Source organism: Bufo gargarizans, chromosome 1 (assembly GCF_014858855.1).
Source record: "Bufo gargarizans isolate SCDJY-AF-19 chromosome 1, ASM1485885v1, whole genome shotgun sequence".
Taxonomy (NCBI): Eukaryota; Metazoa; Chordata; class Amphibia; order Anura; family Bufonidae; genus Bufo; species Bufo gargarizans.
The window spans coordinates 432,301,135-432,317,228 of NC_058080.1; the positions used below are offsets into that span (position 1 = coordinate 432,301,135).

The 16,094-nt window shown below is 41.2% G+C and overlaps 1 protein-coding gene across 1 annotated transcript in view; it reads right to left on the reverse strand.

Annotated features, from left to right (window-relative positions):
• Positions 1-16,094, reverse strand: part of GLIS3 (GLIS family zinc finger 3) — a 387,825-nt gene that overhangs the window by 97,058 nt on the left and 274,673 nt on the right. The window contains exon 7 of the mRNA XM_044272013.1: positions 3,058-3,199. Within this exon, the coding sequence (XP_044127948.1) occupies positions 3,058-3,199 (142 nt within the window). The remainder of the gene's footprint in view (positions 1-3,057; positions 3,200-16,094) is intronic.

Genomic DNA, 16,094 nt, shown 5'->3' on the forward strand with positions numbered 1-16,094 from the left:
ATCACCCCCCTGTAAGGCTCCATTCAGACGTCCAAATGATTTTTACGGATCCATGGATACATGGATCGGATCCGCAAAACACATGCGGACGTCTGAATGGAGCCTTACAGGGGGGTGATCAATGACAGGGGGGTGATCAATGACAGGGGGTGATCAGGGAGTGTATATGGGTGATCACCAGCCTGTCATTGATCACCCCCCTGTAAGGCTCCATTCAGACGTCCGCATGTGTTTTGCGGATCCGATCCATGTATCCATGGATCCGTAAAAATCATACGGACGTCTGAATGGAGCCTTACAGGGGGGTGATCAATGACAGGGGGGTGATCAATGACAGGGGGTGATCAGGGAATCTATATGGGTGATCACCCGCCTGTCATTGATCACCCCCCTGTAAGGCTCCATTCAGACGTCCGTATGTGTTTTGCGGATGCGATCCATGTATCCGCGGATCTGTAAAAATCATACGGACGTCTGAACGGAGCCTGACAGGGGGGTGATCAGGGAGTTTATATGGGGTGATCATGGGTGATCAGGGGTTCATAAGGGGTTAACAAGTGACGGGGGGGTGTAGTGGTGTGTTGTTTGGTGCGACTTTACTGAGCTGCCTGTGTCCTCTGGTGGTCGATCCTAACAAAAGGGACCACCAGAGGACCAGGTAGCAGGTATATTAGACGCTGTTATCAAAACAGCGTCTAATATACCTGTTAGGGGTTAAAAAAATCACATCTCCAGCCTGCCAGCGAGCGATCGCCGCTGGCAGGCTGGAGATCCACTCGCTTACCTTCCGTTCCTGTGAGCGCGCGCGCCTGTGTGCGCGCGTTCACAGGAAATCTCGGCCCTCGCGAGATGACGCGTATATGCGTCACTCTGCGCAGGGCTGCCGCCTCCGGATCGCACATCTGCGTTAGGCGGTCCGGAGGCGGTTAAAAGGGGTTATCCAACCCCTATAATGCCCCCCTTAATGCCCGTTCCCCTCATATAGGTTAGACTTACACTGCTCCCCGGCACCCGCGTCACTCATGATGCCCGCATACCCACTGCATCTCCTCGCTGAACGGATCAAAACATCCGGCGATGGGGGTGCAGCCAACAGCATGCTGCAATGGGGGAGAGCTTCTGTAGCATCACCCACGATGCTCTGGAGGCTTGTCCCTGTTACAGCCTGCTATTGGCTGCAATCCCCCCCCCCCCCCACGTTGTCAGATGCTTTGATCCGCGAGACCGGGAGATGCAGCGCCGGCAGTGCGAGGATCAGAAGCGACAAGTATAATCTATATGAGGGGCCCGGGAATTAGGGGGGACATTATAGGGGTTGGATAACCCCTTTAATAAACCCCCCACCCACTCTCATGATTTTAAATATTTGGAATTATCAATCTTGCTAATTATACTATAAAAGGCCATTTATCAGATTACCCCTAACAGTGCTGGCCTCTGCACATCCCTTCAATGTTTTATTCCTATGGATTGCACATCCACAAGTCATGCATTGATCTATTGCTGCTCAGTATATTTTATAAAGCTATCTATTGAGGCTCTTAGTATACGTTTTGATCAAAATACATAGGCCCACTCACCATGTCAAGGTGGCCTCTTATGCGTGGGTCCCTACTCTAATTTAGTGCAGCCACATGGTGATGACCACCAACTTTAAGCAGCCCCCATAGGAGGTGAGACACAGCTGCCCAACAGCACCCTTGCTATCAGGCAAACCCCCTTGGCACTGGGCCACCTTAGCATTATTTTTTTCCTTTCTCAGAAAATTGTAACCCTATAATTTTATGTTGAGTAAACGGTGTGACCTGCAACTGCAATCCTTAACATCTATAATGAGCAAAATATGCTATCATATTTATGGTGAACTCTGCTTGTAGAACTGGTACTGCTCTGACAGAAATTCCAACACGTAGCTATCTCGTTTTTTTATTCAGATTTCATATACGGTAAAGGAAAATTCTGACTGGGGCAGATTTGCCATTTCTTTGGCGCCAAGCAAATTTATGTTTGGGAGCCTCATCCCCCAGTTTGGGTGCCTTCACACGTTGCAGAATTATCTGCAAAAAAATCCGCAGGTGTGGATTTTTCATTTTTATTATGCTGCAAATTTTTATGTGTAAATCATTTTGCGGATTTCTCCATTAAAATGAATGTAGACATTCAGCTACAGGAAATCCGCTACAAAACTTTATTTGCGTTCTGTTCTGCTGCAGAATGTTAATTGCGCAGCAGAACAGAATGGAGGTATTGAAACTTTTCATCCCCTTAGGCTGGGAGATATTATTATGGGGTGGATTTTGTTGTGGAGAATTCAGCAATCTGTGATGGCACCCGCAAGTTCCGCTCTGCAAACCGCTAGTCTCTGCTCAGTACACCACTGTAGCCGGGGGACTTCTGCTATTGCTCTACACCTGGGAAGGAACCCTCTTCTCTCCAGGGCGCTTGCGCAGCTGAGATGGCTGCACATACAGTATGTCGACCCTTTCGTAGTCAGTTTTTAAGCCAACCACTTGTGACCAGTAGGAGACCCTCTGATTCCTGGGGCATCTAGCATTTGTTTGGTTTGCTTCACGGTGGTTCAGTCTGCCCCTGATTCTGACCATCATACCCTGATAGAAAAAAATTCTGATTAGGATTTAATAATATGGTGTCAAATATGGTCTGAGGCGGGGCAATAAAAATTACATGTCTGAAGGAATACATTGGGACCTATTTATTTCAGCTGGTGATATAGCACCAACATTTTCCAAAGTTCTGTAAAGAGACTGTAGCCATTCACACCATCCCCTGACACCAGTGGGACACTTTCCACATCTAACTTTCTTAGGAAGTCAATGAACCTATTAGTATGTGCTTGGAGTGTAGGAGAAAAAAGCTGGAGAACTTGGAGGAATCCCACGCCAACAAAGAGCACACAATTTCTAAGCAGATATCCATGGCTATGTTCAAAGCCATGAACTCAGTGCTCCAAGACAATGCTAACTAATGAGCCACCTTGCTGCCCAACCGAGTCTTCATATATCAGTTTAATATCTTAAGATTATTGTTGTCTGATACCTGGAAATACGTCATGTACGGGGCCAGGAGATCTTCCCAACGTATTTTCTGCAGGATCCTGTGGTGATGTTGTTGGTTGAAGAGGCTGAATAGTGAGGCAATCACTGAGGATTTCTTGGTCGAGCTCTGTCCTTTGTCGTAACTATAGAAGAAGGAAAGAAAGGATAATATCAGATGCTAGTTTGCTTTTGCAACAATATATTTGGAAATAAAATAAAGTGACATTGGTGTATTAAAACTAGGGACCTGACTGTCAGTAAAAGCTAGCATGAGTCTGGATAATTAGCAATAATTTATTTTCCATGGTAAAGATGTTTCAAAGTAGTTCTATAAAATCCATATGTTTCCCTTTACACAGCCAAAGATGCCTGCTTCCGATTACCTACTAAGCCTTACGTTTTAATGCTATCAGCTGTAATGGGTTTTCATCATGAAATCAGTTGCACGTGTACTCCAGGAACCAAACATGTTGTGAAAGATTGGCATATTGTGCTTCATAAAGTAGTACTGCAGCTCAAGCATTGCCAGGCTCATCATATTTGGCTTCAGTTCAAAATACAGAGCTGGACTTCTGTTGTCGATCAGTGACTACATGATAAACTGTATGTAAACATACACATACCTAAGAAAGGCATTTAACCATTATGCTAGGAGGGCTGATACATTTTTATTTAATTCTGCACTTACGTATACAGAGCAGTAAATGGGATTTCTAGGCTCTTTATTTGAGACCTATCTTCAGGTCATTGATTGGACTTTTGTGTCCCATTATAACTTGCTAAGAAAAGGCTATGGACACATTTACATCGATAATTTTGTTGCATTACACATAGAGTGTGATAAAACATTTTTGGAATTGTTTTTGATTAAACATTTTGCTTTTGCAGCTGGCATAGATATACATGACATAGCAAGCTGCAGGATGCCATTCACTAGCAAAATCCATCTCTTTTCTCTCCTTTTCTGAATGATTTTCAGTTGATTTATTAGCAAGTAAAGCTAAAGCAGCATTCTGCAGCTTGTCATTTAGTGCACAGGCAAAGTATGAAATCCAGGCCTTCTGTAGAATGTCTACCAAGCTTTAGGCAAAGTATGAAACAGTGTCATTTCATTGTGACACTATGGGGGTAATTTATTAAGACCGGCAACTAGAACAACCCCTATATCAGGCGGTGGATCCGCCAAAATTATGAAGAGGCATGAGCCTCTCCATAATGTCGGCGCATCCAGCTCCAGTCTAAGGCTAGGTCTACACCACGACATGTGTCGCGCGACAGATAGGGCACAACTACACTGCAACATTTGTTGCGCAACATTTTGTTGCACCAATATCGAGCAACAATTTTTATAATGATAGTCTATGGTGTGGCAATGTGACATGCGAAATGCTGCGAATGTGACGCGACAGTCGCAGAAACTCCATCTCAAATGGATTTTTTACGACTGTCGCATCGCTGTCGCAGCATGTCGCATTGCGACACCATAGACTATCGTTATAAAAATTGTCGTGCAACATTGGTGCGATAAAATGTCACGTGACAAATGTCATCATTTAGACCTAGCCTAAATGTAAGCAAGCTTCCTAACCGTCTTACATTTAGACCATTTTCTATGCCTAAAACAGGTGCAGAAAATGATGACTGAGACGGGCCCGTCCCCTTCCCCGCTCACACCACGTCGACTTTTTTAGACTTGAGTGGGAAAAGTCACAGATTGTGGAAAAACTGTTAGTTAACGGTTAATCTGCACTAGAAATACACCTAATATAGGCCTATTTCTAATAATAATAATAATTAATGACCCCCATATTCCTACATTTACCTAGCTATAATTAGCAGCATGTTACTTCCAAACTGAAAACCATAACGCCCAATTTTTGGTGATTTTTTTAAATTAAAAAAACAAATTTCTTTGTCACTTTTGAGACTTTATTACACGTACAGTTAAACTGGTATTTGGAGACAGAAACTAAATAAAATCTTGTGGAACCCAAACTAACTAAATATATACTGAACAAGACATGAGAAAATTGATACTTCAGTGTGTGTTTTACTGGCTCAGAATACTTTAATTCTGTGTAATAAATGCTATTTCTCCACACAACAAGCCCTAACCCTAAGATAGGCAGAGGCCATTGATAATGTCCCTAATATGCATGGCTATTGTCCCTAATAGGCACAGTTAGTATCCTTAATTAGAATGGATAATGTCCCAAATTTGCATAAAAAGTGTCCCTAATTAGCATGGATAGTTTCCCTAATTAGTGTAGATGGTAATTAGGGATACTGTCCATGCCAGTTACAGACAGTATGCATACCAATTAGGGACAGTATCCACGCCAGTCATGAACCTCCCATGTTGCCTCCCTAGCTTAGAGTTAGAGTTTGTTACATAGTGAGCTAAACTTTATTACATACAGTTAGAGATGACAGAGGACACACAAAAGGGTCAGGGTTATTTCACACATTTTCTAAAATAGGAAAGCCTGGGTGTAGGATATAATGCCAGAATAAAAGTACTTTACTTCCTGCTTTGCCTGAATATATATATATATATACACACATGCCAGTTGCGAAAGCCAAATGAAACAAAAAGTTTAATTAAACTCTAGTAACAGTATTTTTTGTTCATGATCTTTAAGGGAAATATATTTGGTTTTGGCTCCATTTATTAGATTTGCCTGTAGAACATCCATGGATATGTTATTTTTTTAAAAACATTTTGCAGTTTTTCTCTTTTTACAAACTTTCCTGGAGTCGCCATGTTGGATGCCACACCGTTTCTGTATTGTCTGGGTAAACAGTTCAGCAGTATTTGAGCGCTTTTTGACAACAGCAATGAATGAAATTAATGGACAGTTCATAGGTTCATAGATTAATACAGTCTCTAGAAAGAGATATTCCTCTCCCACTCATCCATTTTCCAGCAGAAAAAGTAGCCCTGTCATACTTGAATCCCATCTAATTGGTGCATTTACACCTAATGACTCTGCTTGCTTTGTCCCAGTCTATACATAAAGCTGAAAAGTGAGCTTCAGAAGACAAAAAATGTCAGCCTATTGTGTGTGTCTCAGAGACTGGTGTAAACTTTTTATAACAGACGGTGTACATCTGTCTCTGATCAGGGGCTTTCCACGGACCATGGGTCCATTGTGACATGCTCTATTTTTGTCGGTGGGTATGGATCCCTCCCATACATTATAGTCTATGGGTCCGTGAAAACCACAGGGACAACATGGATTGGTCTGGGGTTTTCAGCCTAGCAGTAACCATGGAATATAAAGGACACATGGAGGGCACAAAATAGACATGGGAACCAAACATGAATTTTGAATGTTCATCTTCATGGAAGAACCACTGACCATCTCATCACGGATGCCATCAAGGACATAGAGGTGTGAAAGAGGCCTCAAGCAGATACCTGTGATAGTGACACATCCATTATCATCCACTTCAGGTTTGCTACTGTGTTCTTTATAGGTAACACACAAGAAGTCTACTAGGGTAGATGAAAATGTGCTCACAATCTCAATCATAATCAGGTATAAATTAAGTTATATAAACTCAGAATAACATACATAATATGGTAAAGTTGTGTGTAGTCATAGCTGTAACTATGAATGCACAAATTTTTTTATTTTTTCCGATTGGTCTTACAGTTTTAACAAGTATCCCTAAAGACAGGGCAGCGGAAAGCTATGATGAAAAGTAGCTTGTTATTTAATCTTCGTAACAGACTGAATTCATTGAATGAAGCTTATTTCAGCCACACACCCGATTAAACAGATTAAATTGATATGATCTTCACTCAAGCATAGTAAAACTACTTCATACAAAGGATTCAGATAATTTCCTGTGGTATGTACAGAATAGCTATATAGTGCCAACATATTTTTCAATGATGTATATAAAATATGTATATAAAACAGGCAAAAATAACACACATTTACAATTCCATATGACAGGCCAATTTACAAGCTATATGAAATACAATAAAAGCAGATTATACTGTTGCTTTTTTTCTGGCTAAAGTCTCTTGTACTGGAGGCTTAAGGTGGCCATACACATTAGTCTAACGCTAATCAAAATAGACGATTTTAACTAAAATAAGCGTTTGTTGAAATTTAACAACAAACAATTGTTTTAGCCAACAGATGACAGACCATTATTGTTTTAAAAGAAGTCAGCCATGTTTAATATTTTCATCCAATAGCAAGATGAATGATCTTTCATTCAAAGAAAGATTGTTCATGAGCTTAAGATCTTTCTTTGAACGAATGTTCCAAGAAAGATCTTTTATCCATTGCCTGATTTTATTAAACGTGTATGGGCAGTTTGAACAACTGTAATGGCCAATATGGACTATAGTGTGTAGGTCATGTCTAGGCTCTATGGTGCTCAGCCATCATCAACTTTTATCTAATGTGTATGGCCAGCTTTAATGTTCGACCTTCTGAAGCTTAGCATCCATACTTTGAGATTTTTCTTTAATAGTGCTGCTTCCAAGATTTTTATACTAATGACCTATCATCTCCATAGGTCATCAGTATCTGATCATTGGGGGTTTCACACCCTGGAACCCCACTGATCAGCTGTTTGAGAAGGCATTGGCGATCCTGTGAGCACCGCTGCCTTCTTGCAGCTTACCAAGCACAGCTCCATACATAATATAGCGGCTGTGCTTGGTATCATGCTCAGCCCCCTTCACTTCAATGGGGCTGAGCTGCGTCTAGGCCACGTGACCGATGAATGTGTCATCACTGGCCTAGGGAAAGCAGTGAGAAGGCTGTGGTGCTACTGCGAGCAATGCTGCCTTCTTGAACAGCTGATCAGAAGGGGCCTGGCTGTCAGAACCCCACCAATCAGATACTGGTAACCTATCCAGAGTGGAGAAACTGGCATGGGTAAAAACACTTATCCCAGCTTACCCTTCTTGATACAGAGGGAAGCAGCAACACCCTGTGTGCACAAAGGATGTACAACTCCTTGGTACTCTTTAGTGCAGTAATTACCTCTGGATAGGTCATCAGTATTAAAATCTCGAAAAATACAGTGGGATGTGAAAGTTTGGGCAACCTTGTTAATCGTCATGATTTTCCTGTATAAATCGTTGGTTGTTACCATAAAAAATGTCAGTTAAATAAATTATATAGGAGACACACACAGTGATATTTGAGAAGTGAAATTAAGTTTATTGGATTTACAGAAAGCGTGCTATAATTGTTTAAACAACATTAGGCAGGTGCATAAATTTGGACACTGCTGTCATTTTATTGATTCCAAAACCTTTAGAACTAATTATCGGAACTCAAATTGGCTTGGTAAGCTCAGTGACCCCTGACCTACATACACAGGTGAGTCCAATTATAAGAAAGAGTATTTAAGGGGGTCAATTGTAAGTTTCCCTCCTCTCTTAATTTTCTCTGAAGAGTAGCAACATGGGGGTCTCAAAACAACTCTCAAATGACCTAAAGACAAAGATTGTTCACCATCATGGTTTAGGGGAAGGATACAGAAAGCGGTCTCAGAGATTTCAGCTGTCGGTTTCCACAGTTAGGAATATATTGAGGAAATGGAAGACCACAGGCTCCGTTCAAGTTAAAGTTCGGAGTGGCAGACCAAGAAAAATCTCGGATAGACAGAAGCGACGAATGGTGAGAACAGTCAGAGTAAACCCACAGACCAGCACCAAAGACCTACAACATCATCTTGCTGCAGATGGAGTCACTGTGCATCGTTCAACCATTTACAGAAGGAGATGCTGTATGCGAGAATGATGCAGAGGAAGCCTTTTCTCCGCCCACAGCAAAAAAAGTGCCGCTTGAGGTGGGCTAAAGCACATTTGGACAAGCCAGCTTCATTTTGGAATAAGGTGCTGTGGACTGATGAAACTAAAATTGAGTTATTTGGCCATAACAAGGGGCGTTATGCATGGAGGAAAAAGAGCACAGCATTCCAAGAAAAACACCTTCTACCTACAGTAAAATATGGTGGTGGTTCCATCATGCTGTGGGGCTGTGTGGCCAGTGCAGGGACTGGGAATCTTGTCAAAGTTGAGGGATGCATGGATTCCACTCAGTATCAGCAGATTCTGGAGACCAATGTCCAGGAATCAGTGACAAAGCTAAAGCTGCGCCGGGGCTGGATCTTTCAACAAGACAACGACCCTAAACACTGCTCAAAATCCACTAAGGCATTTATGCAGAGGAACAAGTACAACGTTCTGGAATGGCCATCTCAGTCCCCAGACCTGAATATAATTGAAAATCTGTGGTGTGACTTAAAGAGAGCTGTCCATGCTCGGAAGCCATCAAACCTGAATGAACTACAGATGTTTTGTAAAGAGGATTGGTCCAATATACCTTCAACCAGAATCCAGACTCTCATTGGAACCTCCAGGAAGCGTTTAGAGGCTGTAATTTCTGCAAAAGGAGGATCTACTAAATATGGATTTCATTTATTTTTTGTGGTGCCCAAATTTATGCACCTGCCTAATTTTGTTTGAACAATTATAGCACACTTTCTGTAAATCCAATAAACTTCATTTCACTTCTCAAATATCACTGTGTGTCTCCTATATGATATATTTAACTGACATTTTTTATCGTAACAACCAACGATTTATACAGGAAAATCATGACGATTAACAGGGTTGCCCAAACTTTCACATCCCACTGTACCTTTAAATAATGAGTTCATTGTGTAGTACCATTAGTCGTCATATACACAGTGGAGCTGCATGACTGGATCCTATATGGAGGCACATGGTGTGTCTATGGCTCTGTTCTTAGGAGTTGCAGGTCTTTTGTGGGCTATCTTACAGTGCTTCTGAACAGAACCATATTAGTGAGATATTCGCAGTAGTATAAGATCTGATGGAGCATGAAAAGTGATCCAGGGTGATTGCCAGATTGGGTCAGCATTTTTGTTTCTCACAAATCAGCCCATGCTGTATAAGGTCTCATACATTTGGACCTTATCAGAGCTTTTCGGCGGATGCCTTCCTCTGGGGGTGAAGAGGAGAGGAAGGCATCCGCCGAAACGCGCGTCGGGGTTACATGGCTCTCCTGAGGTGTACATCCCCACATCTATGCGTATGTAGACATGCTATATTGTTGTGGACTTTGAGGGATGTGCTCTTTGGCTCTAGGTGCTCAGCTATACCCACTTGGGTTATCCACAGGTGGATGTTTACTGTGCACCTGAGCCAGTTTTGCATGTATTTGGAGGTTTAAGCTGTCACCACAGCTGCAATTGTGGTATCTGACCATTTGATATGGTGACTTCTTATGCACTTGCACTTTAACTTTGTATGTATTTGGAGGTTTAAGCTGTCACCATAGCTACAATTGTGGTATTTGACCATTGATATAGTGACTTCTTATGCACTTGCACTTTAACCTTCTGTTGGCTGTTATATGGTCCCATAACTTGGAACCATCAGACATCCATATGTCGCGGTGTTACCTGCAACCACTTTTTTGATATGGTGTTTTGCCACTCAGTATGTGCACTTTTGCATTTTTATATCTGTGGTTGCAGTTTTACATACAGAAATCAGTGAGGTATTGTACTCCTTTTTTCTACCGCCTTTTGTACATTGCATACTCCAAAACCCCTCCTCCCCATGTGTCATTTGTGTTAACATGCCTCAGATGTAGCCATTTTTATCTGTTGTCTCATGTCTCGTTTTTATGTGTCATTAATTCAATAAAGGATTTATTTTTGATGATATACCCGTTTAATCTCAGTTTATTCTTGTTGGTTGGTATATACTGTGTGAGGCTGGGTGTTTTATACTATCTTCTGTGTAGGGTGGGGGGTGTTATACTATATACGTTATGGGGCTGGGGTGTTGTACTATATATGTATTATAGTTTTGTTTAATTTTTACCAGAAAAAAAAAAACTATGGGGCAGAACACAAATGGCAGATGGTCACAGCAAATGGCCTGGGCCTATGATACACTTAAACTGCCCCTTTTTATAAAGCTGCACCAAATTTATGAAACATCATGCAACATTTGATAGATTTAGCATGCATCAACACAGCCACACAGCCTCCGACAAAATTCCTGTTGGTATAAATGTCTTCTAGTATGTTATTATTTTTATACTCATCTTATTGTCTTTTTTTCAGGGCAGCAGAAGAAAGTTATACACATGGCTAAAGCTGGCAATTTTCACACCTCACTACTGTATATATATATATATATTTATATACTTATTTGGTGAATTGTGTATATATATATATATATATATATATATATATATATGTATAAAATAAGCAAACAACAGTATGTCAGTATGCTCATGCCAGGTTTGTGCTGCAACCATGACGCCATGTCCTGAATGCAAACATAATTAATAATGTCTCACTACAAATTTGTCTCTTAAAGCTCAGATGAGGCCAAGAAAAGTATTATGTTTACTAACCAACCTTTAGGACAAGAGACATAAGCAAACAGTGAGGGCAGGTAGGTCAAATTCCCTGCCTTCACATTTATTGGTATTACATTCACAGTTTACTCATTGCATTGATTGACACACGTCACTGGCATCATATAAAGAAAGGGTAGAGTGGCCTGCTCTGGTACTTTGTGTACAGGTTTACATCATTTATAACCATCTAAAAGCTAGCAATAATGGAACTCACATTATTGTAATCATGTAAAGGTAATGGCAGATAAACTGAAAATTACATCCTCAGAAAACTATGCTAACAGTTAATACTTCTTCCTGTGCTGTAACATTTCCCCATGTACATAATTTGGAGGTAACAAAATAATTCACACGTTCATTTTCATGTTCATCTGGAAAATTCATTTCACACTAAGCCACTCAGATGTAGCAGAGCTTAAGTAGTCATGAACTTACTTGACTTAGAGAAGATGTTTGCAGTCCTGAAAACACAATGGCGCATAATTACCACTACTGGTATTTGGGCAAGCTTTACACCAATACAAAAAATAAAAACATTTGGAAATGGCTTGCACTCTACACAACACACCACCCATCACAGTTCACTGCTGAAATATAGCTGGATTTTTTTTTACCAGTTGTGCGACTTTTAACTTAGAAGCCATGCTTCATTTTATTTTGACAATTCTTAAATGTCAGGAAAAAAACTTATATGGACTTTAGCAGGTACAATGAGCACAAGATAAAAGCACTGCAATGCTTAAACAGAGTGAATCTTTGGTCTAAGTCTGAGTCATGGAATGGGATTTTTTTTTTATATTTCCTGATATATTTCCTAATATTACTCCCTTGTGAAGTGAAGGTTACAGATTATATGACATTTATAACAATACAAGAAAAAGTTTCTTAGGGCATATCCAATCATAGTATTCCCAAATAGCTGATAGATGACACCCTCCTTTTATTAGCTAGCACTAAAAAATGCCCATTGCCTGGCTCAGTGCTCTAGATCACTGCAGTGGCTGGTGACATAAATGAGGTCTATAGATATCAATGGGTTCCCTGCAATGGTTGGCCTTCACGGAGCTGACAAAGCAGTTTTCCTTAAGACACCCTGTGTTCATGCAGTAGTGACATGGTATTGTTGACTGCAAGCAACCCATTTAACATGTAGAATCCAATAACCATACTAGTTGCCAAAGCAGAGACTATTATTTTGGTTACAAGGAACACATTTTGCTTGTATGAATGCACGATTTAGTCTGGTCATGATGTGCAATGTATATGGACCTTAAAGGGGTTTTACAGCCAATACAGGAGATAGGTCATCAATATCTGATCGGTGGGGGTGTGACTCCTGGCACCCCTGCTGATCAGCTGTTGAAGAGGAAAGGCGCTCATGTGAGCACTACTTCATCTTCAAGAATACACTGAGTGTCATCTCGGAAGTCTTGGCGAAGCAGTGTAATTACAAAGTGCTTGTTCCTTGCACTTGAATGGAAAGAGCACTTGTAATGACACTGTGCTGCCGTGCAGTGTCATCTTGAAGAGAAAGCAGTAGAAGCAGGGCTTATAGGAGCGCCACCTCCTCTTCAAACAGCTGATCAGTGCAGGCGCCATGAGTCAGACCTCCACAAATCCGGATAGGTCATTCATATTTTTAGACTCACACCCAATACTCAAAGCAAAAAGCCCGATATAGAGCTGTCTGTTAGAACATTAACAATACACCCCAAAGACAGAAAACAGAGCAGCAATGGTATAATACAAAGATAACAAATTGTATTAAACATATAAGTTAAAATAGAATTTCATACAGGGAGTGCAGAATTATTAGGCAAGTTGTATTTTTGAGGATTAATTTTATTATTGAACAACAACCATGTTCTCAATGAATCTAAAAAACTCATTAATATCAAAGCTGAATATTTTTGGAAGTAGTTTTTAGTTTGTTTTTAGTTTTAGCTATTTTAGGGGGATATCTGTGTGTGCAGGTGACTATTACTGTACATAATTATTAGGCAACTTAACAAAAAACTAATATATACCCATTTCAATTATTTATTTTTACCAGTGAAACCAATATAACATCTCAACATTCACAAATATACATTTCTGACATTCAAAAACAAAACAAAAACAAATCAGTGACCAATATAGCCACCTTTCTTTGCAAGGACACTCAAAAGCCTGCCATCCATGGATTCTGTCAGTGTTTTGATCTGTTCACCATCAACATTGCGTGCAGCAGCAACCACAGCCTCCCAGACACTGTTCAGAGAGGTGGACTGTTTTCCCTCCTTGTAAATCTCACATTTGATGATGGACCACAGGTTCTCAATGGGGTTCAGATCAGGTGAACAAGGAGGCCATGTCATTAGATTTTCTTCTTTTATACCCTTTCTTGCCAGCCACGTTGTGGAGTACTTGGACGCGTGTGATGGAGCATTGTCCTGCATGAAAATCATGTTTTTCTTACCTTGCAGACTTCTTCCTGTACCACTGCTTGAAGAAGGTGTCTTCCAGAAACTGGCACTAGGACTGGGGGTTGAGCTTGACTCCATCCTCAACCCAAAAAGGCCCCACAAGCTCATCTTTGATGATACCAGCCCAAACCAGTACTCCACCTCCACCTTGCTGGCGTCTGAGTCGGACTGGAGCTCTCTGCCCTTTACCAATCCAGCCATCTGGCCCATCAAGACTCACTCTCATTTCATCAGTCCATAAAACCTTAGAAAAATCAGTCTTGAGATATTTCTTGGTCCAGTATTGACTTTTTAGCTTGTGTGTCTTGTTCAGTGGTGGTCGTCTTTCAGCCTTTCTTACCTTGGCCATGTCTCTGAGTATTGCACACCTTGTGCTTTTGGGCACTCCAGTGATGCTGCAGCTCTGAAATATGGCCAAACTGGTGGCAAGTGGCATCTTGGCAGCTGCACGCTTGACTTTTCTCAGTTCATGGGCAGTTATTTTGCGCCTTGGTTTTTCCACACGCTTCTTGCGACCCTGTTGACTATTTTGAATGAAACGCTTGATTGTTCGATGATCACGCTTCAGAAGCTTTGCAATTTTAAGAGTGCTGCATCCCTCTGCAAGATATCTCACTATTTTTGACTTTTCTGAGCCTGTCAAGTCCTTCTTTTGACCCATTTTGCCAAAGGAAAGGAAGTTGCCTAATAATTATGCACACCTGATATAGGGTGTTGATGTCATTAGACCACACCCCTTCTCATTACAGAGATGCACATCACCTAATATGCTCAATTGGTAGTAGGCTTTCGAGCCTATACAGCTTGGAGTAAGACAACATGCATAAAGAGGATGATGTGGTCAAAATACTCATTTGCCTAATAATTCTGCACGTAGTGTATATGTTAGCAGCATTACATTCACAGGAAAAATACCCACAGGACTACTATTCATGATACATACAGGTAACAATTTCTCCCATAAATGGAAGATATCAATAAACCCCAACCATAGGTAAAGTGCAAAGTGCCACAAATTAAATCAATACATACAGGAGATATTTTTGTAGAATATACAGACCAAAATAGTCCTGAATCCCGACCCGTGTTTCGCGGTCGCTTTCTCAAGGGATATCCCTTGAAGAGGCGTGCAGCCTCTTCCAGCCTGCGCCCTGAGCTACATGCAGCGCAAGCACAATGGTGATGATATCACTGCACCACCTGTGCTGTCCTCTGATAGACTGTAACCTATGACAGTGAACGGCGGGGTAGGCAGACATCAGCTCTCGTGCCCCACTGCAGCATTTAACTGTATCACCTTCCTGAGGACAGCAAGAACGTTGAATATCAAGAGGCCCTGTCAAGCAGCATTGAAACATTGCTGGATGATAGAGCATTCCCATACATCCCCTCAAACTGAGAAGCGTACCCCTGTAGCATAATTTCACCCTGAATTTGTACCATGGACTGGGTGCAAGTAAACTATTCTTTACAAACCTACTTAGGATTTCCACCCATAACTTTAAGGGGTTTTCTGGGAGTATACTATTGACTTATCCTGATACCCCCAACAATCAGTAATGGCCTATGTGCAGCTCAAGTGAATGGGGTCCGGGCTACAATACCAAGCACAGCCACTATACAATGTATGGCACTGTGCTTAGCATGCAGCGAGGAGACAGCAGTACTCACCAAAGTACTCCAGCCTCTTTAAACAGCTGTTTGGTGGTGGTGCTGGGCGTGGGACCCCCACTGATCCAATATTGATGACCTAACCTGAGCATCGAACATCACTATTCTAGTCCCAGAAAACACCTATAAAAGAGTTGTCTGCTTTTTACAATTCCTTTTTATATTTTCTAGACGATCACAGGTTATCCCACTCTAAATGTTTCATTTACTTGTGGTGTTAGGAGAAATTTAGTATTACGCACTACCCATTGAAATACCCATTGAAATATATAAGCTTGGGCACGAAAAATCTTATTGCATGAGTGAAGTTGTCGTAGCTACACTCTGTTTTTGCTAATAGATACCTGTTTTGGACTCGGTCCTAAATAAGGTATTTGAAAAAGGGTTTTGTGAATCAGAAAAAAATATATTGGAAAATGTAGAAGTAAGGCCTCATGCACCCGGCTGTTGTTTTGGTCCGC